At 56.0% G+C, this 25,285-nt stretch overlaps 1 protein-coding gene across 6 annotated transcripts in view; it reads right to left on the bottom strand.

Annotated features, from left to right (window-relative positions):
* Nucleotides 1-1,224: 1,224 nt before the first annotated feature.
* The window catches only part of ZNF469 (zinc finger protein 469), a 209,318-nt gene continuing 185,257 nt past the window's right edge, over nt 1,225-25,285 (bottom strand). For 4 of the 6 annotated variants that reach the window (XM_069793301.1, XM_069793303.1, XM_069793300.1 and 1 more), the window contains 2 exons: nt 20,220-20,289; nt 1,225-15,841 (listed from right to left, as the gene is read on the bottom strand). In XM_069793301.1, the coding sequence (XP_069649402.1) occupies nt 2,860-15,654 (12,795 nt within the window). In that variant the 5' untranslated portion in view covers nt 15,655-15,841; nt 20,220-20,289 and the 3' untranslated portion in view covers nt 1,225-2,859. The remainder of the gene's footprint in view (nt 15,842-20,219; nt 20,290-25,285) is intronic. The other 2 variants (XM_069793305.1, XM_069793304.1) reach the window with 1 other exon arrangement.

Genomic DNA, 25,285 nt, shown 5'->3' on the forward strand with positions numbered 1-25,285 from the left:
TATTTCCTGCCAAAACAAAGTAAAATGTGCTGCCTTAAATTTTCTGCAAAATTCTTTTGAGGTTATTTTTTTCCCTAAATTAAGCCATACTAATTATTTTCAGCCACTTTATCTCCACTCTGCAACACACCAGGAGGGTGCAGGCGGCAAGCATTTTAAGCCTCCATAAACAAAAGAGTAGTTTGGAAAATAATTCTATCAATTAATCAAATTAATCCTGCAGTTTTAGTTACAAGCCCCAAGTGGCAAGGATTCTAGCCTGCGGTTAGGAGCTATCTCTCATTGACAGCGTTTAAATGTTACGATTGCAACAGTAATTAGAGAATATAATATGCCCGGCTTTGTGTCAGCCTCCTACCTTCAGACCTCAGCGCTGTACCGGCAGAGGTCAGCTTGAGGACAAATTGGCGTTGACCAAACTGGGCCATCAGCATCACCATCACCAGTTGATGATGACCAAACTGGGCCATCACCATCAATCCAACTGGTGATGACCAAGCTGGGCCATCAGCATCACCATCACCAGTTGATGATGACCAAACTGGGCCATTACCATCAATCCAACTGGTGATGACCAAGCTGGGCCATCACCATCACCATCATCAATTAATGATGACCAAACTGGGCCATCACCATCACCAACTGGTGATGACCAAACTGGGCCATCACCATCAGCAATTTGTGATGACCAAACTGGGCTATCACCATCACCATCACCATCACCAACTGCTGGTGGCCAAACTGGGCCATCACCATCAGCAATTTGTGATGACCAAACTGGGCTATCACCATCACCAGCTGGTGATAAACAAACTGGGTTATCACCATCACCATCACCATCACCAACTGCTGGGGGCCATCACCATCACTATCACCATCACCAACTGGTGATGACCCAATCTGGTCATCACTATCGCCATCACCATTATGTTGGGCTTTTTTTCCCCCTGGGGACAAGGCACTCATGCCGTGAGTAGGGCCCAGGGAAGATGCAATGGGGAAGAGGAGATGCGTGAGCACCTTCACCATTGAGAAGCTCCGGTGCTTTGCAAATGATTGCAAGGTGATGGCAGTGGCACCAACGTCCTCCCGCAGCAACTTTACGGAGGACACCATGAAGACATACAGGGCATCCAACTGTCAATTAGAAATACAATCATTTGGTTAGAGATGTGCGCGGGAGGAGGGTATGGGACACAACCAGGGAGGAACATCCCACAAACATCACGCAGACAGGGAATTTCTGTGAAAATATTGGAATATATTTGAAAAGATTAATCATGTATGATTTTACAGTACCACCCCATATTTTCATCTCATACTTTATTTAACAATATTAAAGAGGCACTTTAAAAGCACACATACAACATCATAAAACGGCGTTTCCTGCTCTCTCTCTGCTTCTCTGACAAAATATCAAAATAAAAACTTTTGACAGAACACATTGCACCCAAGGTAAATTACCTACAATATTTTTATACAATACAAAGAATTGTAAAGATACATATTAACAGAATAAAGCCTCTTTTTTTTCCTTTTAAATCTAAAACAAAACAAAAAAATAATTGCAGGACAGACGCAAAGTACTCTGACTGTTCATATCACATCAGTGCATTACTTCACCTCCTTGACTTGGGAGTATTTCAATAGTATTTTTAATTATCTTCCATGTCCTCATTTGCACCTGAGATTTCTTTCCGGATTCAAAAGTTCGGTTGTATAACATGCTCGTTTAACGTGACGTAACCTTTTCGACACCATGGAGTACCAGCATACAGGATTTTTTTCCCCAAAGTTGGATTTTTAATATTTTTTTCCTGCTTCGTTTTCTTTTACAGGTAACGGCTACTTCCTAATGGTTCCCTTTTATTTTTTCAATCAAGGAAGTCTGTATTCACATTACAAAAAAAGAATAGCACCAGTAACTGCATAGTAAAAAGCGGATACCTATATAGCCACTAACTCAATACAGTAAGATAGTTTAGAAGTGATACCGTTGAGGGCACTCGGACAGTACTGGTTCGGTGCGGTAAATTGGCACAGTTTTGTCGTTGCGCAAAACACCCTCCCCTCCCCCCCTAAACAAAAAGAAAACACACAAACACACACACAAAACCCCTAAAAAATCAGAGTTTGTCACAAGTGTCAAGGTGCAGTTTGCTCGCGGTGGCGGCTCTCCTCCGGTTACATCGTCTACAGTGGTCAAAGAGTGGCAGCATCCTCTGAAGGGCTCCGACAGCCCCGGCAGCCCCAGAGCCGGTTCATTATTCTCTTGACGATGTAGAAACAAATTCATAGGGATGGCTGTCAAAATATAGGACACTCGATTCTTAATTTAATTTTTTTTTTTTAATTGTATCATCTCTTAGGCCAGCTCCCAATTAAATGAATTGTACGGGATTATTTGTGCAAAATCTTCAAAAAAAAATTTGCTTTCTACAGTGTACTGCACCTTATGAATAAGACGTCTACGGAATGAAGTTCATCTCTTCAAGTACTTTGTACAAAGATAACACAGACACAGACTCAAAAGGGTCTGAGATTTGCAAGTATCCTTATAACCTCAGCACTTCTGCAATAAAGCAATTGCTCTCGACGATTCAGTCTGCCCAAAGCGATTACAATTTCAGTTCATGAAAATCATCAGCAACATCAAAGTTCTAGCATTTGCATGATAAATCAGGTGAATTAAAGTAGATTAGTAGACACAAAGCAAACTATTTCACAGAGGCTGCAGTGCAAGTTCATTTAAGCTAGACAGAGAAATCATGCTACACAAACGAATTTAATGCTTTGATAATTTTTCCCTTGCAAACCCCATGAAAGCAGCTGAGGATCACCATAAGTCACTTCCATAAATTACTCTGAAGTATCTCTTCTTAAAGGAATTTTAAAGCTAGTTAATTTTTGCCCAAAGAGTTGGCTTAGCAGGTTGTTCTGGGACTCGGCAGTGCGGTAGCTGGCCGAGCCGGCCGGCTTGGCACCCCGGGCGGCCCGCGGGCTGTGCAAGGAGCCGCGCGGGGACGGCGCCGGCCCCTTGGCCAACACTTGGTGGAGGCTCTTCCCCAGAATGGCCTTCCTGCGTTTCAAATCCCCGTTGGCGTGACGGAGCTCGCCCTTCTTCTGGTTGTAAGTGTCCAGGACCATCTTCTTCAGTTGGGTGCCCGTTTTGGGCTTGGGTACCAGTTTGTTGCAGTGCGTCTCCCTCCTCCCAGGGGAGAGGGCAGAAGCTTCGGCGTTGCTCCAGTCGGCACGTTTGAGCTCGCCCGTGCTCTCGCTCCTCCCCGGGCACGGGGTCCGGGTTTTTTTCTTTTTCCCATCTCCCTCCATGTTCTCCCGGGAGCCAGAGCTGCTCCGGTGGCTCAAGGACTTGTGCTCTTTCCTCCTCTTGGGGTGAAGCTTGCCGGTGGCTTTGCTCGGCTCCACGTGGCCATGTCTCACGGCGTTGCTGGCCGCCTCACCTCTGGGCTGGTGGCTGGTGGATTTGCTTGGGTTGCTGCCTTGGTCTTTGGTGTTAGCGCTACTGTCCTTAGCCTCAGGCACGGCTTTCTCCCTCCCTGAGATGGGTTGCTGACCCTCCTCGGTGCTGCTGCTGGGGCTGTCCACGCTGGGAGCAGCCTCGCTGCCGGGCTGGCTACCCACAGTCTTCTTCTGCGGGACCGAATCTTTGGCAGCTCTGTTCAGCGTGGGCGATGCCGTCTTGTCCTTCAGGGGCAGGGGGTAGTGGGCAGCTTCTGGAGACGTGGCCTTAGGTGCACCTTCCCAAGAGGCATCGCTGGCACTGGGGTTGCCCCACCTGTGGCTCTCCTTGGCTGGTGGAGCCTCTGCCTGCGGGGAAGGAAGCTCCGAGACCTTCTTGGCAAGCTGGAGAAATGGGATCCCATCCACAGCATCAGTGGCTGCACTGGGATTTTCCAGGGCACCCGCTATATATTCATCTTTGTTGCCTACGCTTGTTCTTTTACGGGCATCGGCGTAGCCACGTTTCTCAGTCAGGTGTGGAGGAGAGAGTTTCTGGTCTGTGGCCTGGTTACAAGCCAACCCAGCAAGGTCAATGGTAAACTCGGGCGAGTCCAAGAAAGGAAGTGGTTTCCCATCAAACGCTCCTTTCTCCAGCTCCTCGATAGACAGGGCAGCGATATGGCCAAGCTCCGGGCTGCTTGCCGCAGCCTGCGGCAAAGACGGGGAGAGGCAGGGTGGTGGAGGCAGGGTGTCGAACTGGGATTTCTCCATTTCCGCCAGGAGGTCGGAGAAGTCACCCACCAGGTCTTCCGTTTTCACAGAGGGTTGGGGTGCTCCTGGCTCAGCAGGTGCCGTAGGGAAGGAGCCAGTGGGAGCCTGCAGGCTGGGGCTTGCAGCCTCTACCAGCTGAAGGTCACTAGCGTGGTCCAGGTGGACCGGCGAGCTGCGCGGGAGCGAGCTGCCGTGGTGAGCAACCTTCCTCTTCTTGCTCGGCGGCATGCCCTCCCGGAGAGAGCTGTCCTCTTTCACCTTCTCCCTGCCCTCCCTGGAGGCAACGCCAGGCCTCATGACCCCTCTGAATTTGAAAGTCTTGTTGCTTCCCGCCAGGTGCTTCTCCATGTGCCGGTCATATTGCTCTTTCTTGGAGAAGGTGTAGTTGCACATGCTGCAGATGAAGGACTTCTTGATAACGTGCATGACGTCTGCGCAGAGTTCACAGGCGTACAGCGTGGTGTGCTTGATCTCCTGCTCCTCCACTATGCCGTGCTCCTGGCTGAGGTGGTTTCGAAGCTCTTTGGTCTCCTGGTAGAACATCGGACACTTGTGGCACAAGTAAATCTTCTGTAAACTGTGCACAACTAAGTGCCGCTGGAGCTTGAAGGGTTTGGGAAACTGTTTGCCACAGTGATGACAGTCCCTGGAAGGATCCTTGCAGTCTGGGTGCATGGGGACAGATTTTGGGGTGCCTTCGCTTTTTGCCATGTGCTCTGGAGACGGACTGGCAGATGCTTTAGAGGAGCTGGGAGCAGGTGGCTTCACCTTAACGTTGCTTTCCATGGGGTCTTTCATCGCCTTGGCCTCCTGCTCGAGGGGCAGCTCCTTGGGGCTCTTGCTCTCTCTGCTAACTGCGTGCTTGCTGCTGGGGTCGGCGTGCCGGGAGGACCTGCTGGGCTTCCGATACATGATGGTGTTGAGGAAGTGGGTGACAGCAGCGTTGTCCTCACCGAAGCAGGCTGGCAGACCCATCACGGACTTCTGGGCTTGCCCCTTGCGAGCGAACTGGGTGGCGTGCTCCCGGAGATGCTCGTTGTACATCCAGACATCGGAGATCTCCTTCAGGCACATCCCGCAAGCCCACAGACCGGCTTTGTTTTTGGCATGCTTCTCCTTCAGATGGTCCCTCAGCTGCTCCCGGGAGCTGAATTTGCGCTGGACACACATGTAGCAGGTAGGCGGAGGGGAAGGGTTATGGGAGAGCTTGTGGAAGTCCAGCTCCCCTAACGTCAGGAACCACTGGAAGCAGACTTTGCATTTGTACTGCTTGTCTTTGGTCTTGATGGTTATCTCACTGCGGTTTTTCCCCAGTTTCCCATCTTCTAGCTTACTTCTGTGCTTGCTGTGCTGGCCCAGCTTTGGCTTGAAACTCACAGCGCTGTCCTCCCCGTGGCCAGGAAGATCTTCGCAAGGGCTGAAGAAGCACATGTCTCTCATTTTCAGCTTTGCGTTCAGCATCTCAATGTCGATGGTATGAAATTCGGGAGAGTCTGAATCTTCATTAGCCTTGCCATCGTAGGGCTCCTCTGCCAGGTCGGGGGGCTCAGAGCTTGCTTCTCTCAGCGAGTGTTCATCCTCAAGGTCCATCAGAGGCTCAAACATGTCCTCGGCAGAGAGGCTTTCTCCCTCCTTCTCCAGACTCCCCCAGAGGTTCAAGCTGGGGACGTTGTCCACTTGGCTGTTTTGGCACAAGAAGGTTAGCATGTTGTCTTCCAGGTCAATGTCCTCCTTCCCTTGGTCGGTCTTCTCGCGGTCCAACCTTGGCGCAATGCTTTTAGATCCGCTGGGAGCAGCATCTCCGCTCTTCGCCTTGCCATGACACATGTTTAGCATTAAGGCATCGTCAACAGAGATGGTTTCATATTCGCAAGGGTCCTCCCTGGTGACACAGAAAGAGCTGGTTTCGCTGAGGTCAGAAGCTAATCGGATTGTGAAGAGGTCGATGGCACCCGCTGGCTGGAGGTTCACCTCAGTGACGGGCTTGGGTTTCTTGCTGCGCTTCCCATACACCCGTGTGCACTTTCTCCGGACAAACTGGTCGTCCCGGGGGAACAGCTGGGAGAATGTGGAGTCATCATCAAACAAGCTCTGGAGGTCCGAGACGGCTGCGCTCTCCACACAATGCTCTCTGCCCGGTGGCACGTCTGCCTTCGCCCATTGCTTTGGCTCTGCAGGAGGAGGGCTGGTCCCCGGCGGGGTCTGCATGCTGCCTTGCCCGGGAGCCTTTTGGGTGGTTTCCGAATCACGCGTCTCCAGCGGCAGACCCCCTTCGGCAGGAGCCGTGAGACCCTGTGGGGCACCACTCTGATTCCCAGTGCCGCTGCCTGCCGCAGGACTGTCTCCTGTCTCAGCATCCATCTCCTCTGCGCCATCAGCACCATGATGCGGCTCTTTGCCTACCTTGCCCAATCCTTTCTCCACTTGCTTCACAAACCCGCTAACACATTTTTTGCAAGCCTGTGTGTCTTCCACTCCATTTGGCTCTTCCACCTCCCCAGGACAGGCTACTGTGCCCGTTACTGACTCCTCGCTGACCATCTCCTTTGAAGACACCATCCTGTCGCCCAGGTCCTCTGCAAGCTCAGCTGCACAAGGGGACTGTTGAGCTTTTTGAGAGTGCTGCGTTGAGTTGGACCTATTTTGCTCCTCTGTGGAGATGCAACCACCTGGCTCATGCAAGCCCTCCATGATCCTCGGCAGACTGGAGCTGAGGACAGCAGCGGGAGGACCTGCATTCTCCAGCTCACATGGACCATTGGGCTCATTTCTGCTGGGAAATACCTTTGCTTTCCTTCGTCTCACTTTCCTGTTTAGCTTCTTTTCAGAACTGCCGTTCACCTCTCTGGGATTTTTGCTTTGGCTCCTTCTGCCCTTTTCTCCCTTCCTGGCTTGCCGTCCCGAGTCCAGCTTCCCAGCGGCCGCCTCGCCTGCTCCCCTTGTCTCCGAGCGCGGTCCCTTTGCCTTCATCTCCCTCTGCAGAACATGTGTGCGGTGCAGCTCCTGGGACATCTCGAAGGAGATCACGCTGAGATCGCTGAGCACTCTGCTGACCACTTCTTGCATCTGCGCGCTGGGATCTTTCTCCAGGTCTTGGCATATTTTCTTGGGGACGTGGTCAACGTTGGTGGTCGGCATCTGTGAGCTGCAGGTTTTGTCTTTGACCGAAGTCTTCAGGCTCCTCCTGGGCACCTTTTGGGCTGCTTTTGATGTCTTGTCTGCAGGAATCAAAGCGGACCTGGGAGTCTTGCTGGACTGTGGTACGCCACCGTTCTTCACCTGGTGCTTGACAGCTTTGTGCCTCGTCAGGCCAGGCTTGGACCGGAAAGTGGCTGAACAAATGTCGCAGGTCACCGGGAGCCCATTTGGCTTCTTTTCTTTGTGAAGTTCATTTTGGGAAGGGTTTGGAGTACTGTTAGGCGTGTTGCCCTCTCCTTGGCCCATACTGTTTAACACACAACTCCCAGCTTCTCCAGCCCCATGGCTTTTGGATTTCTCCCCTTTTAAGCTCTTTCCTCCACTCTCTGTGGTTTTGGAAAGACCAAGTCTCACCTCTGCTGCCTCTGAAAACTCGTGGCCATTTAATTCGGCAGGACCAATGTCTCCAATCCTTGTAAGACCTCTGCTGACAGCAGCCGGCACCTGCTGAACAGCAAAACTGTAGGACAAAGCCTCTGCTTCACTTTGATGCTTATTTCCATCATCAGAGCAGCTTTCAAGCTTGGTCTCTTGATTCAGGTTTACCTCTCTTTCTCTGATCGGCAGAAGATCCATTGTGGGCTGGGTTGGGTAATCTTGGGTGTCCGGAGGAATGGAGTTAACGACCGTATCTGTGATGGTGCACGTTTGGCTTTCTTTAAAATGGGAACTTGACAGCACAGCACCGGCGCTTTCGGGTACCTCCTTCCCCACACCCTTTTGGTTGAAAGGTGGCGAGCAGGGAAGAGAGCAGTCCTTCCCGTGTGGTTTCTGGGGACCATCCACCTCCAAGGCAGAGCCCACCAGACCATCAGCGTGCAGCAGAGCGCAGGGTATCGCCGTCCCTTCTCTTTCAGGCGGTCTGTAGTTACCCAAAATGCCATCGGGGAGGTGACGGTGACCGTCCTCGACCGCTTCCATCAGCACGGCCCCACAGTGATGCAGCGAGAGGGGAAAGGTGGGTGCCCTTTTCCATGTCCCTTGCTCTACCGGGCTGACGGTGGGGTGATGGATGCAATGGCTGTTGGCCTCGGGAGGACACCTCTTCACGATGAATGAACTTGATGTGTTAAGTGGGGATGCGCTGTATTTCTTCTCATCCGAGAGCTGAGTACCGAAGCCGGGGACCTCTCCTGCCTCAGCCCCACTGCTTTGCAAGCATCTGGGGGGAGAAAAATTGGTCGGCAAGGGCAGGCTGGCCGGAGATTCGCCCATGTAATGACAGCCATTGAGGGACTTCTTCTTGCCATTTCCTTCTCTGGGAACCTTTGCACTGACTGCGCCGGCTTTTGTCTCTGGCGCCAAGCGTTGATCCTGGTGGAGATCCTCCTCGGAGGGAGCGGGGGGGCTGGTGGGACTCGTGGAAGCACTGTGCTGGGGCTGTGCCCCCTGCCCCGCCTGATTCTTTTCCAGCCTCTCTGCTACTGCACTGCCTAGTGTTTCTTTGTTGAGCAAACTATGGCTTAAGTGGGATTGCTCATGTTTTTTAAATGCCAGGGTCGCTTTGTTTTTATCTTGCTCCTGCTCTTCCATGAGCTGATCAGCTTTCTTTCCTTGCCCTGGCAGTGGGGTCACCGCTGTGTTTTTGAGTGGCGAGAGGTCAGTACGCTCTTGGGAAACACCATCTGCACGGATATTAATGTCATTTGGCTCCGCGTGTTCATTTGCTAAGTGCTGCAGCTCCGTTACATTATTTTGCAGCTCTGGCTTCACAAATGTGGATTGTTTTGCACGGTAAGAGCCCACTGCACCAAATGACTCCAGCTGCTCGCACCCACCGGAGAAAAGCACAGTCTCTTTCGCTGGGGCAGCAAGACTTTCTGCGTTGCCTCCAATGGGGACATTCCCCTCCCCTTGGGCAGGGCAGTATGTCCGATTTTCCCCTTCCAAGGCACTGCCGCTCTCCTCTTTCTGCTCCAGCTGGATGCGGGTGGTGGCAGAGGGGTGACTGGGAGCAAGCAGCATGGGGAAGCACGGCATCAACAGCTCCTCCTCATTGCTCTTCACTGTTCGGGCAACGAAGAGCTGTAGCTGCTGCAGAGGGTTGGCAGCCGTCTCCTGGGAAGCCAGTGTCTGTCGGGAGCCACAGTCGCTCTCCTTGGGCAGACTCAGCATATCAAACAGTAGCACTTTTTGCTTGCTGGCTTTGTCGCCGGGTCCGGGGGCTGGATAGGTGGTGGGATTCTTCCTCTCCTCCGTTTCTTCCATCAATGCAGACCCACCACCATCCCCTTTGAAGTCCATGGTGCTTTTCGCCATTTTGGGTGACTCGGGCTTGCTTAAGGGTCTTTCTTCTGTATCTGGGACCTCTTTGATGTGAGGCGAAAAGGTGAGATCCAAGGCTGGGGTGGGACCTTGCTGAAAGCCAAATTCAGGTTTACAGTTTGGAAGATGCGCATCAAACTTCTCCAGCTCTGCGGCATCAGCGAGGCTTTCATCTGCTTTCCCGGGAACAGGGAAGCTCTTAGCACCGCGCTGGGATGGCAGGGGATCTTTGGTCGCTTCAGCTGCCTCCAGGCTCTTGGCCGACATGGAGTCGGTGACAACAGGAGGGCTTTTTGTCACGGGGTCTGGGTAGACAGGAGCCTCTGTTTGGTCTGGCACGCGTAAGCCAGGTAGACTTTTGGAGGAAGACCCATCTTCCATCTTTCCAGGGTCTCTTTCCTTGGCAGTCGCAGCTTCCTGGAGCTGCTCGCCGCTGTCTTTGGAGCAGAAAGGGTCCATGGTGAGGGGGGCTGACGTGCACATCCCTGTGTCTAGCGAGCCCAGCTCCACCGGGCAGGGCCAGGGCTCCCTGGGTCTCTCGTAATCCCCACGGGCGCTCGTGACGGCCGGCTTCTCGCCTCCCAGCCTCTCCCCGACGCAGAGGCTTGAACTGCCCAGCTCATCTGTCAAAAACAGTCCTTTCCCATGGCCCGTCTCTTGCTCGACCGGCAGCGGTGGGAACTGCTCGGCCGCCTGTCCTCGCAGATGGGCAGCGACGTGTTGCTCGGGTTTCTGAAGGGCGACAGATGCCTCGTTACCCAGTTTGCTGGTTTGCAGTTGACTTTCCAGCTCTGTGACTAATCGCTTGATCTCCAGCTCATCGTCTGATATGTTGTTCATAAAAGTCACGTTGTAATCCGTTATCCTGTCCGACAGCGGCAGGGAGAGTTGGCTGGTGGGGACAGGTCCTTCCTCGGGGAATTTCTTGGCTAGTGGCTTCTCCACTGAAAGACTGTGGAACTCAGTCATGTCTTCTGGCAGCATCGGAGCCACCTCCTCCATGAGGGACCAGTCTTTCTCTGGCATGAACGGTGGGTACGGTTGCTCGAACTGCAGCGGCTTGCTGGGGGGATTGCCGGGACAGGTGAATGTTGTCACGTAACCATCCTTGCTCGCAGAAACGCTGTCATACAGTGGCGGATCAAACTCGGTGACAGGAAGCTCTCCAAATATTGAAGAGGAATCGAAGCCAAGAGGGGAGGAGACCTTGCCCTGTGGCGTTTCTGTGGCATAAGGGGAGATGGTGGCGTGCTTCTGCTCAAAGGACCTGGCATTGATGTCATCCCGGCATAAGTACATGTCATCCATGTGCGAGGAGCCCAAGGCTGGGGGCTTTGAGAAGAGGTTCTCATCGTAGTGACTGGGAAGGCCTTTGGGATCGAAAAACGTGTTGTCGCTGCTGATGTACGGATCGGGCGCCTTGGCAGCGAGCATCATCCCCACTGCATCCCCCCCGTACGGGGCAACCGGCGCGGGATAGTCCTTCTGACCGTCACAGAGCCCGTGTGCCTTCAAATATTTGATGCCTGCTTCTGAGTAGGCAGCACTCACATTGCCAGGACCAGCTTTGTTACCGCCGTGGGATGGAGCAACTAACTCTTCCGCCCGGTACTTCAGCCCGTCGCTCGTGAAAGGGGCAAACTGATGCCTCTGGTTGACCACGGTCAGTTCGGGTGAGTCCTGAGCCTCCAGGGTGGGTTCTCCTGCCTCACCTCTGTGCTTTGCTGCTCCTTTGGGCTCTTCTGCACCCTCCTTACAGGAGACCCCGACGGGGCTCCTGCCCGAGGCGGCCGTGCTGGGGAGCTGCCTTTCCTGGGGCTGCACTAACAGCTCCTCCTTTGCACGGTCCGCCGCAGCAACATCTGGTTCCGTACTCGGACATGTCCTGGAGCCTGCTAGCAAAGGTTTGGCTGAGCCAAACCGCCTGCTCCCCCTGGGAAAGTTCTCTTTGCTCTTCTGGCTCTTCTTTGGGCTCCTGTCCTCAGGGAGGCTGAGCGGAGTCCTTGGCGTATGTGCCGGGCTGCCCGACCGCCTCCTCCTCCGTGTGCTTCCCTTCTCCCTGCCCGAGCCAGCCGCATCAGCGTGGGGTGGGCTGGTGCCCATCTCGCTGGGCACGCTGCCGCTGTGGTTGCTGCTGGTAGACGACTGGCTGCTCCGTCTTCGGACTCTGGTGGCACAATCCTCTTTCTCGGCATCCTTCTGGCTCGGGACCCCGCCGTGCTCCTGTGCCTCCCTTTTCTGACCATCCCTTTTCCGTCTGTAGCTCCAGGCTGGGTCTTTCTCTTTGACAGCCTCACTTCTTCCCGGGCGTTTCTTGCTAAAGCTGTATTTGGTCCTCCCAATGAATCCCGTGCCACGCTTCTTTCTTCCCCGGACCTTGCTGCACTCTGCCCCGTCATCATCTGAATCGGAGACGTAGTCGTACTCCCGAAACCTGCCCTCCTTGGCGGCTGGCATCAGCCTCTCGGTGACCTGGGGGAACTGCGCCTGCTTGCTGCTCTTCACCTGCAGTTTGTGGAGCTTGTTCTTCTGCTGCACGATCTTGTGAATGAGCTCCTTGCTCCACGTCCCGCTTCGGGGCTTCCGCTTCTTCATCTCCTTCATGGAGAATCGGGGTGGCTTGGAGCTCTTGGTGGCAATGCCCGGCCCCACCTCACTCTTCGTTGGAGGCTCCTGGCTGAGCTTCCTGGGATGCTTTTGGCTGGAGGTGGACTTGGAGGAGGCGTTGGCCGGTGGGACGCTGCTCTTCCTGCCCGCCCGCAGCCTTGCCGTCCTCTGCGCTCCCGCTGCCCCGGGATCCAGCTCCTGCGCTGCCAACCTCCGCGCTGCCCTCCCCTTGTGAAGGTGCTGCTTTCCTGCTCCTCTCTTCGCCTGCTCCCCGCCCGGGTGGCTATCTTCATAAAAATAGCCAGCCTTGGGCTGGCCCGCTGCCTTCTCCTCCGCTGCCGCCTGCTTTGATTTGCTTTCCGAGGCCAGGGCTTCCTTCGCCTTGTGGGACATCCCACCGCCTGCCGCCTTCATGCCCGTCAGCTCCTCGTCGGCAAACACGTCTATGAAGCTGCTGTCGATCTCTGGGTTATCTGACTGGTACCCCAGGCCGTTGAGGGCTTCGGTGATCAGGCTGTCCAGCTTGGCGTCGTCGATGTCCAGGTCCGAGGCGGTGAGCGGCAGGGAGCTGGCGGCGAGGCCGTTGAAGAGGCCACCCTTTAGAGCATCTTCCTTGCCCTCGCTTTTGCTTTCCCCATCCAGCAAGAAGTCATCGCTCTTGTTTAACGCCAACAAATGCGCCTGGGGGTCCGGAGAGAGCCCCAGGCTGGGGGGCTTGGGTAGCTCCGGGGGGAGTGCTTTCCGCCCCTCGGCTGCCCGGGGAGCATCCTTGCCCTCTCCCTGGGGAGCGGGATGGGAGGCACAGAACTGGCGGTGCTGCAGGAAGGAGGAGAGGTTGCTGTAGTTCTGGTCGCACTGCTTGCAGGTCAGGAGCACGTCCAGCTGGTCCAGGCTGGCACTGCTGAGCGAACTGGCCAGCAAGTGATGGGAGGAGTACGGCGGCGGAGGCTGCTCCCCATCCAGCCCATCTGAGCATCCTTTGGCCACCTCCACTCCGGGTTTGTGGAACGGGCTCGCCGGGGCACATTTCAGGAGGTTGTCGTCTTTCAGGGCATCAGGAGGGAAGTGGAAGGTCTTGACGGAGTCCGGGGGGTGGTAATGAAACGAGCTGGAGCTCAGGACGTCGGAGGGGTGGAAGGTTTTGTTGCCGTCCTTGGGATGGCAGGGGTGCTGGAAGAAGGGAGAGGGGGTCAGTGCTCCGGACATCTGGCTGTCTTCGAAGCCGGGGTTGAGCGGGCTGCTGGACATGGGGGAGAGCGACGAGCAGGTACTGCCGCAGGTGGGGTTGGGGACAGGGGACGGCAGCGGGGACTCGCAAGGGGAGGCAGCCACCAAGGCTGACGGCGGCAGGACCAGCGCTGAGCCCGACGAGCTCCTTGAGGGAGGAGGAGGAGGAGGAAGAGGACCTGCTTGACCCATGCTGTAGAAGAGGGCTTTGCTTCTTGAGTCACAGGCAGGAGACCCCGGGTCCTTCCCACTTTCGAAAGAGAAGGCGCCCGTTGAGTTGGGGTCTCCCCTCTGGACCCCGAGGCTCTCTCCCGACAAGAGCTTTTTGCCATGGTACCCCGGAGAGTTACTTACGGGGGGCCCTTTCTGGGCTTTCCCGCTCCCCTGCCACTCCGACGTGCCCAGGGGGAAGGGGAGCTTCTGGCTGGTGATCTGTCTCGACAGCTCTAGCCTGTTTTGACCGGGCATTGCAGAAGTGAGGTGTATTTGCTGCCAAGGCATCCTGGCATTTTTCTGCCTGTGCTGCCTCTGCTCGGGGCCAGATTGGCACTCGAATGAGAACTGGTTTCCAACAGGGTTTGAATAAGGTGCTGAATTCTGGTCCATGGGAGAAAACGCCTTAGTGGCACCTTCCCAAGCTTGCACAAGCCTGGGGTGGGTGGGTGCCGTAGTGGGAATGCTTGTCTCGAAAGGCACGGATCCTGCGCTGGCGCTGCCCGCGGGGGAACTGCAATAGGCTTTGCTCTGAAAGTGCACTTGGGAGAGAGAGTTTGGTGGCATGTTCCTTCTCAGAGGGCTGCTCTGGACCAGCAGCCGCGGGCCGGGGACACTGTCTTTCGCTGAGGCTTGCCTCTTACCGACTGGCTTTGGCATACTAGGCGAGTGTAAACTAGACGGAAAAACAGCTTGGTTTTCTTGGAAAGTGCTTGGGTTTTGGTCGATAGCACCAGACGACGAGAGAGCACCATTGGGGTCGGCGGGATGCTCGCTCCTGCCCTTGCAGCACGGCAGCGGGCCGTGGTGCGGGGTCGGCGGCGGCGGGTGCAGGAACGGCGGCGGCGGCGGCTGCGGCGGCGCGGGCAAGCCGTACAGCCTTCCCTCGGGGGACACGGTCTCGTAGGAGCCGCCGCTCAGCGTCTCCTCTTGCCACTCTCTGGAGGACGAGTGGAAGGCGAAGGTGCCGTGAGCCAGCTGGCCGGCGGCGATCCCCACGTCCAGGTACTCCTGGCTCCCCGCATCGCTGCGGTACGGCTCCTTCCCGGCGTCGTGCAGCAGCTGGAAGGGGTACTGGCACGGCAAAGCCCCCAGACCGTGGGCGCTGGCTTTGCCGCCCTCGGGGAAAGAGCTGGGCTTCTGCACCGAGATCCCATAGCTAGCGCCGGCAAAGCTCTTTTCCGGAGAAGGCCAGGAGTCGGTCCTGTTCGCCTGAAACTCTAAATAATGTAGCTGCCCATTGGTGCCGGAGCTCTTGAGGGGGATGCCGGCGGCGGGGGGCTGCCCTTTGGGGCCGTGGGGGGGAGCGGGCTGTGAGGTATAGTTGGCGGAGGTACGGCCGGCGGCGGCATCGGGGAAGCGGCGGCCGAAGCCGAGGTCTTCTTGCCGGAGCTCGGCCTCACGCTGGGGGATGCTGGGCACGTGGAAGCGGTAGCTGCCGGCCACGGGGCCACGATTGGCCTCCGGCTTCTTCGGGGGGGTAACCTTCTGTTGGGGATAGGCGATGCCGATGGTGGGGTTCGGCCGGGCGCCGGCGATGCTGAGCCGGTAGAGCTGATGGTGGCCCCGCTCGCCCTTCCCTGAGCGCCGGCTACGCTCGCGGGCTCGCCCCTTCCCCGGGGGGGACTGGGGGCCGCCCTTGACCTCTCCCCAGGCACCGTCGTTGCCGAACTTGGGTTTGCGGTGGAGGGATTTGAAGTCGATCTTCCCCGCTTGCTGTGGCCGGATCACGGCTTCCCGCTGGCTGTGGGGCTCCTTGTCCTTGGGGCCGGGGAAGGGGGACGTGCCCTCCCCGCCGAGCACCTTCCCGTCCTTCTCCCCGCAGCCTTCAAAGCCGAACTCCTTGTCGGGGTCTTTGGGGCCGGCCTCAGTATCGCCGATGGTGTAAACATGCTGGGTCTCTCCAGTCATGATACCGAGGAGGGGGGAAAGGCTAGAAAGCCCCGTTTTCCCGTCCCGCTGCGAGCTGCCGTCCCTCCGTCACGGGCATGGTCCTCCACCGATGGGCACCGGGGTGGTGAGAGGGGCAGCGGCTCCCCGGGGCCGGGGTGGCGCGGGGTCCCGAGCGCCGGCGGGGCTCTGCTGCATCGTTTCAGACCTGAAAAAGAGGAGAAAAGAGAGAAAAGGCGGCTGTCAGCCGGGGAGGAGAGATATTTTGGCCCCTTTTCTTGGTGCTGCGGTGGGGAGGGGGATGGAGGAAGGGGCAGTGCAACCCCCCCACACACCCCGAGCAGCCCCGGGGTGAAGCCCTCCAGCTTTTGGCTCTTCAAAGGATGCTCGGAGCATTTCACCTTTGGCAAAAGCTGCTGAGGGAGGCACTTTTTTCCTCCCAGGGAAGCTATTTCTGGGTTACTTCTTAGCGACATAAGCAGAAAAAAGATGACAGAAGAGCTCCACCTACGGATTAGCGGGAAGGGCTGTCGGGCCAGGCTGGGAGAGGCGTCCTGGGAAGGGCTTTCTGTCCCCATGTCCCCATGTCCCTGTGTCCTGGCTCCCACGGCCGGAGGGTCGATGAGGTTGGGGTGTGTGGCAAAAGGCTTTTGCTCCACCTTGATTCCCCCCCCCGCCCAGTGCATCCCTCCGACCTCGCTGCCCCTCCAGCAAACCGTTGCTCTGAAACCACCGGAGAAAGGATTTGAGCTTCTGCCGCCTCTGCCTTAACTTTAACACCACCCGCAAATTGCCCTCGCAATTTTAGACACTGTTAAGTAGGTGAAAGCATAAAAGCTAAGCCCTGAATTTACCAGCCGATTTTACAATACAAGACCTCAGGGCATTAGACATGAAGCACAAGTCAAGCGCAGCCTTTTAAAAGGTACCACCAGGATTTTAGCCCTAGACACAGGTTACATTGAAAAGAAGAGTAAATCCCTGTTTTAGAGAGTGTCTTTTTAAAAGTCCACTGGAAACAGAAAGGATTTCTCTCTCCTCCCTCACTAGGGAGGCTCTTTGCTGTCTGCTGCAGGGGGCAAAGGCTTTATACTGCTGGGAGCTGGGGAGGGGGCAACCAGGCTGCAAAGCAGTATGAAATTCAGCTTATTAGTCTTCTCCTGGGTGTAATTCTTGCAGCTCCCCAGCCCTATTTGGGGTCCACCCCATGCTGCCCAGCCTCACCATCCCAGCCCAACAGCGATCTGAGCAGAAAATGAGAATTTCTGCAAGAAAAGAGGAGCGACCTGCATCTATTCGGGGTCTCTGGAGCACGCACGGGTCATCTCTCAGTTCACATTTGATGCTTTGCGTACGCGCAGCAGCCAGGGCGAGCGCCCAGCGCTCCACGATGCTGCTACGGCACATATGCATTAATAGTATTATCGTGTATATATAGAGATAGCAGAGGCACGGCTGCATCCCCGCTGCTCCTTCTGCAAAGACGTGGCAAGACCTTGCAGGGAGAGGAAGGCAATGCAGCGGGGAGAGCCTGGGGGGGCTCCCCGGGGTCCCCTCTCTGATTCGAGCTGCTGGGCTCAAATTCCTCCACAATTTCACACCCCGCTAAGTGAAATGAATGCTGGGCTGATACGGCCGGACCCTATCGTGCTCGCTCCCCACGCGCTGGCCAAAGCTCACACGCGGCCCTTTGGCACGCAAGGGTTTTGCTTGCAAAACAATGCGCCACTTATGCCGCTTCCAGCCACAACTGTGAAGCCTGTTTGCTGCTGTTTAAATTTGCAAAGGCTCCTTGCCAAGATAAAATACCCAAGGCCAGTGCTCGCTACATTATCACAGTCGTGCTCTTTCAGCCACATAAAGGAGCCCTTTTTTTTTTTTTTTTTTTGAAGGAAAGGCTCGTTTGCGTATCCGTAAAGCTGCAGGATTTGCATGGCAAGGTCTGGGGTTTGCTGGTGCATTAGTGCTGAGCGCCAGGAGAAACAAACACCGCGCTCCCTGTGCTGGCAGAGTGATGGAGACGGGGGAAGCAGAGCCGGTGGCACACAGGACTGTCCCGCTGACGAAGGGGATCCGTGTGCCGTGACGGGATGCCCGGCGATGGTGGCAGAGCCTGGGCAGGAGATGGCCACAAATTTATCCCATGCAAATGATAGATAGCACATGGGGATAAGGGCAAGGTGTAAATGAGGGCTTCGTTCCCCCAAACCAGCTTCATTCCCCAAAACCCTGATGCTTGTCCCTGCGCCGGGGTTTGGGGGTCCCGCATCCCTGCGTGGGGGTCCCTCCCGCTGGCTGCGGCCACCGTCTGCAAACCCGGGAGTGGGGCTCGATGGCATGGCAGCCTTGGGAGCAGCACGGTGCAGAAATCTGGGGCCTCTCGGTGAGGCTCAGCCAGTGCTGCTCCCGATGGGGCGTTCGATAAGGAGGGCTGGGCGTGTTGATTTAAAGCAATATTCCCCCGGCAGCTGCCTGCATCCATCACCGGAGGGTTTACGGATCCAGCCCAAACATAGTTCACTCTTTGTGGGATGGGAAACCCAGAATAAAATGAAAATAGGGGCCATTTCATCTTTTTTCTATTTTTTTTTACAGGCTCTCAGCCCACTCAGCCTGCCCCCAGAACCAGGCTCCTCTTTGGATTACCGCTGGCATCGCTTCTTGTGTTTTTATATTTCAGCTCCTGGAAAAGGAGGTGGAAAGGGATGGGACAGGGGCAAAGGAAGATTATGATTTAAAAAAAAAAAGCATGTGATATTTATTACCAGGCTGCTTGGCTGCAGGGAGAGCGATCCCCACCTGCAATTGCGTGCCCTGCCGGGTGCTCAGCCCTTTCGCCCATCCCTGGAGCATCCTCCCACGCTGGGGGCCGACACGGGGCCACCCACAGCCTCCTGCAGCCCCGGTGCAGTTTGGGGACATGGGGACGAGCCGAGCAGCGACGGCAGGAGCCTGGCTGGCAAGGCAGAGCCCAGCTTGCCGCTCCGTGGGGCAGGTCCCATCCTGCCAGCAGCCCCGACACGCCAGACAGGTTGTGATTCATCGCCCCGGCTCTCCGGCACCCGGAGCCAAGGGGCTCGACTCTTCACAGCCCGAGAACCAGCTACGCTCGAGGGGCAGAGCCGAGGGTCCCCTTGGGCTGCCCGTGCTCCCTGAGCCCCTTAGCGCTTCCCAATCCCTTTAGCACTTATTCCTTCAGGGCTGGCCCGGCACGCACGTCCCAGGGAACCGCGTCACCCCCAGCCCTGATAGCATCTCCTTCCCAAGAGAGAAGAGCTGTGAATCCCACCAGCGGGACGCTGGAGCTTTGCATCTTGGCTGGGATATTGTATGGGGACCACACCACGAAGACCGAGGGGACCACCATGTCCCCACCATGGGCAGGGCAGCAGCAGGTGAAGCATCTCCCTGGGGCTCAACCCTGCTGCAGCAGAAACAAAACGGTTGTTGAATAGCAAAAAAAAAAAAAAAAAAAAAAAAAAAAAAGCCAAACCCAACACCCAACAAGAAAACCCCACCGGCTGCTGAAGCAAAGGAGGAAAAGGGGGCTGAAACGGCTCAGCCGGGCATCGCTCCGGGCAGAAGGGAAAAATCCTTCCCCTTGGCAGGTAGCGGAGGGATGGCCTCGCTGGGGGACTCGGGAGAGCCGGGTTCAGCGTTCGGCTCGGCCTCTCCCTTGCATGACCTTGGGTAAGTCAGTTAATCACGGTGACTCAGCCCTCCATCTGTAAATCAGGCCCGATAATGCTTCCCCTCGCCTATCTGCTCTTTGTATCGTCTATTGAGATTAGCAAGGCAGGGACTGTTCTTGCTATTTGTATGTACAGTGCCCGGTCCGGCGAAGCCCTGATGGGGCTGGGAGACGTGCAGGGCTGGGTGTAAGGGGGTCTGGTCGGGGTGGGGGTCCCGGGGCCGCAGCTTCGGTCGGGGTTTGGCACAGGTTGCTCCTGCAAGGTGAATAAACAACCATCCCGGGATGGGGCTGCTCTTATCTGGGTGGGTATCGTGGCCGGAGGCACTGCGGTTTCGGCAACGGCAGCTCAGGGACGGGTGTGGGAGTGGGTGGAAGTGAAAAAAAAAAAAAAAATCAAGATACCGGCTGGGTGGCATCACCCAGGCAAATACCCTTTGCTGCAGTTGGCAGGAGGGAGATGGGCAGGGGGCATGTGGGGGTCCCACAAAGAAACCCCCCAGTTCTACGGGATTTCACCGGCTCCACGAGACGCAGGGGTGACCCTGAACACGCTTTGGGCTTTTGTCCGCAAAAAGGGGCACTTAACCACTGCCGAAAGGATTTAAATCCTACCCAGGTGGGTCGATCCTACCCAGCACAGCTTTGGCTGGGGCTGTGAAAAATCCCTTCCCGTTGTGAAGCGGCCCCTTCTCAAAGCCCAGCGCCTCTTTAAACTTTCTGCCTCTCACGGCTGGGCTGCTGTGGGGTCAGAAAAGCAGCCGGGGAGGTCCCCGAGCATCCCTGCAGCCGGGACTTGGGGAGGCCGGGGCCATCCCCAGAGCCCGTCCGGGATGAGGAGAGCATCTGGCTCCCAAAAATAGCATCCGACCCTGTGCTGTCAGCTGGCCCGTACCTTGGCACCCTCCGCCGCTCAGCTACTGCCGGGACTCACTTTCACCTCCCATGAAATATGAATTTCTTGGCTGCAAAGGAAAGAGAAAAATATGTCAGGAATCTGTGTTTGGCTTGGCTGCCTGCACCACGGCGCGCGGGGAGCGCTCGGCCGCCAAAAGGAGGGGTTTCCACCCCAAAATGCCCCGTCACGGCCACCCCCAGCCGGGTCCCGGCGAGTGGGTGGGTTTGGCCAGGCGTGTAGACATAGGGTGCTGTGGGAGTGAGGAAACTGAGGCAGGGATGGCGATGGGGTCCCACTTCCCCCTCTCCTGCATCCCAGCTCCATCCCCTGCATCTGGCCACCACCTCCACCCATTGGGGTCCTGCAGACGTGACACCTTGCAGGGGCTCATTGTAACCGCGGTCAGGATACGGCCCTAAGAGGCAGCAAACGGCCTCGCCGGTGTGAGGAGGAGGAGGAGGAGGAGGAGGAAGGGGAGACTGAGGATGGCCAAAGCCCAAACCACAGCACTGGGCGCGCTCAGGGCACCGGCCAGCCTCTGGCAGGTGCTGAGAGAAGCCGCGGGGCAGCTGCCAACCTGCTGCCAGCCAGGCCTGATCCTGCACCCAGCAATGAGCCCAGGTCCCCCCACCGCCCCCCACCTCCATGCCATCCCCAACCCTCAGTGCCCCCTGGCTGGGCGGTGACGTGCCGGTCCCCGCGATGCTCAGCCCCAAGTGGGTAGGCGGTAGAGGAGCAGCCCACCTCCCGTCCGTCTCCATCCCGTACCGTGCTGGATCAGGCCATGCTCCCGAAACAGCACTCGCCTACATTACACCTTGGGAGTGAGCTGGGAAAAGGATGCTTTTTCCCAGGTTTGGGAAAACGCGGGGATTTTAAGGGATTGCTGTTACCTCCTTGCCAGCCCCAGGTCCAGCCTGGAGTTAACCCACATTCACTGCTCCCCAAGAGCACATGGGTCATATCAGACTCATCCTGACATTACCCTATTTCCCGGTCAAATAAAGAGAAAAGCAGGATGAGGGGTCTGGCTCTTGCCTGGGCATGATGCAGCGGGTGGGAGTATCTCACCAGGAGGGATGTGACATCTCCCTTACCAGCCCTGGTCCCTGCTTGTCCCCAAGGAGGGAGGCTGGGACCAGGGACCGGGGCTGGCCCTGTGCCCGGGCACTGCCCAGGACCAAAGGGACAGGTCTGGGGATGGACAGAGGCTCTTTCTGAGAAAGGCTGGGAAAAGGCTGGAGCATCCCTTGGGCAGAAACTGCAGTGCGAAGGAGCTGAGCCCTGGTGCCGGCAGCTTGAAAAGAACCTTGTAAGAGGGGCTGGGAAAGATGCTGAGGGTGTGCACGCACGCAAACACACACACACACACAAACGGTCCTGGATGGTCTGGTCTGGCTGTGTTGGGCAAGAGGTTGTTTCCAGCAGATTTTTCTGGCCTGAGGAGAAGTTGGAAGGTTATTCAGAAAGTTTGTTTCTTGCTCACAATGGTCCAAATTGATTTTCTGGATCCAAACAGCTTTGAATTTCCAAGCTGGTGAGAATCCAGCTTTCGCTCGGGATCCAGATTTTGCAAACAGTCCTAACCCTTCCTCGGCTCATAACGCAAAAATAGTGGAGGAGGGCAGGTCCCTGGGCGGGCACGGCCGAGCCTGGCAGCTCCCCGGGCTCCCCGCGAGATGTGGGGGTGTTGCGAGCCGGTGTCTCGGCACCGTGCCCGGGTTCCCTCCCGAAGTTTCGTGCCGCCCGAGCTGGAGGTGCTGCGAGAGGAGGTTGCACATCTGGCAGAGGGGATGCCCCATGGGACGCGGCACAGAGGAGGTGGCTGGGGTGGGGGGGAGAGGAGAAGACGTGAGATACGGCTCAGCCCCGCCTGGAGGTCACCCCAGTCCGATGTCTGCGTGAAAAGGGACGGAGGGATCAGGGTGACCCAGCAAAGCAAATCCCGTAATTCCCTGGCTGGGCGGTCACGGGAGCTGGGTGTCAGTCAGCTACGGATGCTCGCTCCGGTCCCATCCCCGGCCGTGGCCAACAGCATCTGAGTCTTTTCCAAAGGAAATAAGATGGCTGGTGATAGAGAGCGGCGAGGCTCTGCTGTGGTTTAACTCAGCTTCTTCTTGCCCGTCGTGGAGCGGGAAAAGCAGCCGGGATGTGCCGAGCGGGGCCGGGAGCTGCCAGGCTGGAGCTACCCCAGGGGCTGCTGGCAAGGTCAGGGTCAGCTCCCAAAATTCCCCCCCGCCCTGCCCCAAAGCAAGGGGCTGGCCTGGTTCTGATGTGCTTTGGCATGAGCGAGCGGAGCCCTTCAAAGCATCTGCTTCCCTAAAAAAACAGAGGCGTAGGACATCTGAGACCTCCTTCCCTCCTGCTCACCGAGCCCCGAGACTGCGGCGGGTTTAATCTCCCCTGGTAATCAGCAGAGGGGCTTGGCCTGACAGCAACATCTTTGTGCGGTTGAAATAAAGAATGACTTATTTTGACATTTATTTAAGAAATATTAATCTTTCATTTTCCTTCTAAATGCTCCTGTTTGCTAAGGAACTATCTGTTACCTAAGTGCTCCGATAAATCTTCTAAGGTAAAATTACATGTTAGATGCTGCCAGAAGGGTACATTTAAGAATACTTCCTAAATTATCAACTGCATTAATCTTAATTACTTTGGTAAAAGTAGAGTCTGGCATTAGGATGAACTAAATTGAACGGGTGTTTGTTTGTCTTTATCATATCACATATTTGAGATCATTTAACAGAACGCAGATAAAAGGCGTGCGAGGTACAGAGCAGCTGCCTAATGAAAATGATGGGTCCGGATGACAAAGAGCAGGCGGGAGGGGACCGCAGGAACCCCTGGGGTCCCCGACACAGCAGGACCTGCCTGGGCCAGGGTGGTACACAGGCAGAGGATCATGGCAAAAAAATGTAAAAAATCAAAATTAACTCCTCAGACACCGTTTTGAGCGATAAAAGCAGAAGATCGGAAGGATCGGTGTCCCACCGGGTGCCGGGGGAGGCGAAGGGCTCTGGGTACCAGCACGTCCCACGTCACCCTGTGGGTGCCCTGGGAACCAGCCCGCATCCTGCCAGGGTGCAAACAGAGAGAGTGGGATGCACCAAAGCATGTGCTCAAGTTTTTTGCTGAAATTTGGCCGCTGTCCGGCTTATTTGGAGAACCGCGGCATGCCTGAGTAGGCCCAGCCCCTCACTTCGAGATGAGTGCATCACTCAGTATTTTAAGGCACAGAAATGAAATTAAGCATGGGATTAAGTGCTCTCTTTCACTGGGGCCTTGGAAAGGTATTAAATCTTGCTGCGATGAAATCTCGCCATCTCCCCAGGTCTGCGCGACCCAGGCAGATTTGTTATCAAAGTGGAGTGAATTTGCATAAGCCAAAAAGGAGGATTTTCCTCTCCCTTGCTTGCTTTTGTTTTAAATTTAACAAAAATTTGTCCATTGACACCCCTGTGCATGGGATGCTGAAGGGGAGCTGGTGGAAGAAGGGGAGAAATGATTCTGTGCGCTGCCGAAGATGCGGATAAAGGATGGATTTTGGGGAAGGGCAGCCCAGCGGCAACACCTTGACCATCTCCAGCCCTGGCTGACCCCCTCGGGCATCGCCAGGGTACGGCACGTCGGTGTCCCACATCACCGTATCCCCCTCACCGCACTTTCCCAGGATAGGGTCCCGCTCCGCATTTCCCTCCTAGCCTTCCGTGACCCCCCAAAAAGGAAGAAAAAAGCAAAAAAGCAAAGGCAATGACACCGTTCCCAGGCCAATATCACATTTCCTTCCTCCCGGCAGAGCCTGGGTCTGCTCCAAGCTGCCTTCCCCTCCGCTCCCGCTCCCAGCCCTGGTCAAATGGGGACAGGAAACCCGAGAGCAATGAGCACATCACCGGTATTTTCACCCAAGCCTCATTTAGCTTGTTATCCTTTTGGCATCCTTCTTCTCCCCTTCGCTCGGCGGCACGGCTGCAGATCAGAATCTGCCCCACGTTCATTTGGCCAGTTCTGCCTTCAGGCAGGCACACGCATGCACACACGTATCGCCGAGTGAAATTAATTGGCTCATCGCAATTAACGCAGTCACAGACTTCAATTGGGGTCGGCTGGATGCCTGTCAGCGAGCGCACGAATCCAGCCCTCACCCATCAGGGTGCTGTGAGCCCCCATCACTGACCGAGGAAAGCCGCTTTCCTGCAGGTCTCATCCTGCTGATGACAGCGATCCCCAGCGACCCCGGTCTTGCTGAGCCCCACGCAGAGCCGGGTTTAGCAGATGGAGAGAGCGGCGTTTCACGCCGGGGCTTAGACGGACCAAAGGCAGCACAAGGACCACAAGCAGCCCGAGGAGCATCAACGACACCGGCCAGCAGCGATGCTCTGAGTGCACCGACCAAGCTGGTTCAGATGATCTTGTCACCCCTCCCCGAGCTCAGGCCAGAGAGATGACCCGCAGCGAAAGCCCTGCCGAGGCCATCCCTGGTGACACAGACCCCTCATCCCTTGCAACCCACCCCCGGCATCATCCCGGGGAATCCCACCCATCCTGGTGGTACCCGATGGCCGCAGCGGTCACCCCAGCCTGGAGAGCAGGGATGCTCCCGTCCAGCCTGAACTAGTTACCGGAGGATCTGATAGGAGGAGACTGCTGCTAGATTTGGGGGCTTTTAAGCTGTCAACTTTCCTATAATTATTAGCAATGTTTTAAATAAGCTCTCTTCTGAAATTTGCTTCTGAAAGACAAGATTAATGAGCATTTCCTTTGGGGATTTATTGCACTGTTAATTATTCTCTTCCAGAAATTTGGTTCAGAATATTATCAGCTTTTTTTTTTTCAATTAAAAGTGATTATAATTTGCTCTATATAAAAGAAAAGTGGATTTAAAAAAAATATTATAATATCCCCCCTTCCTGATTAAGTATAATAGTCAAGTGATGGAGATAAAAGTAGCCAGTGGCTCTGGCAGGCCACGTCGTCCAGACGCGAACTTGGCTTGTCCCCCCCCCGCCACAGCAGCAATATTCCTGGTGGGGTCCAGCTCTTGGGATAACGCGATGCACAGA

This window comes from Haliaeetus albicilla, chromosome 10 (assembly GCF_947461875.1).
Source record: "Haliaeetus albicilla chromosome 10, bHalAlb1.1, whole genome shotgun sequence".
NCBI classification, from domain to species: domain Eukaryota; kingdom Metazoa; phylum Chordata; class Aves; order Accipitriformes; family Accipitridae; genus Haliaeetus; species Haliaeetus albicilla.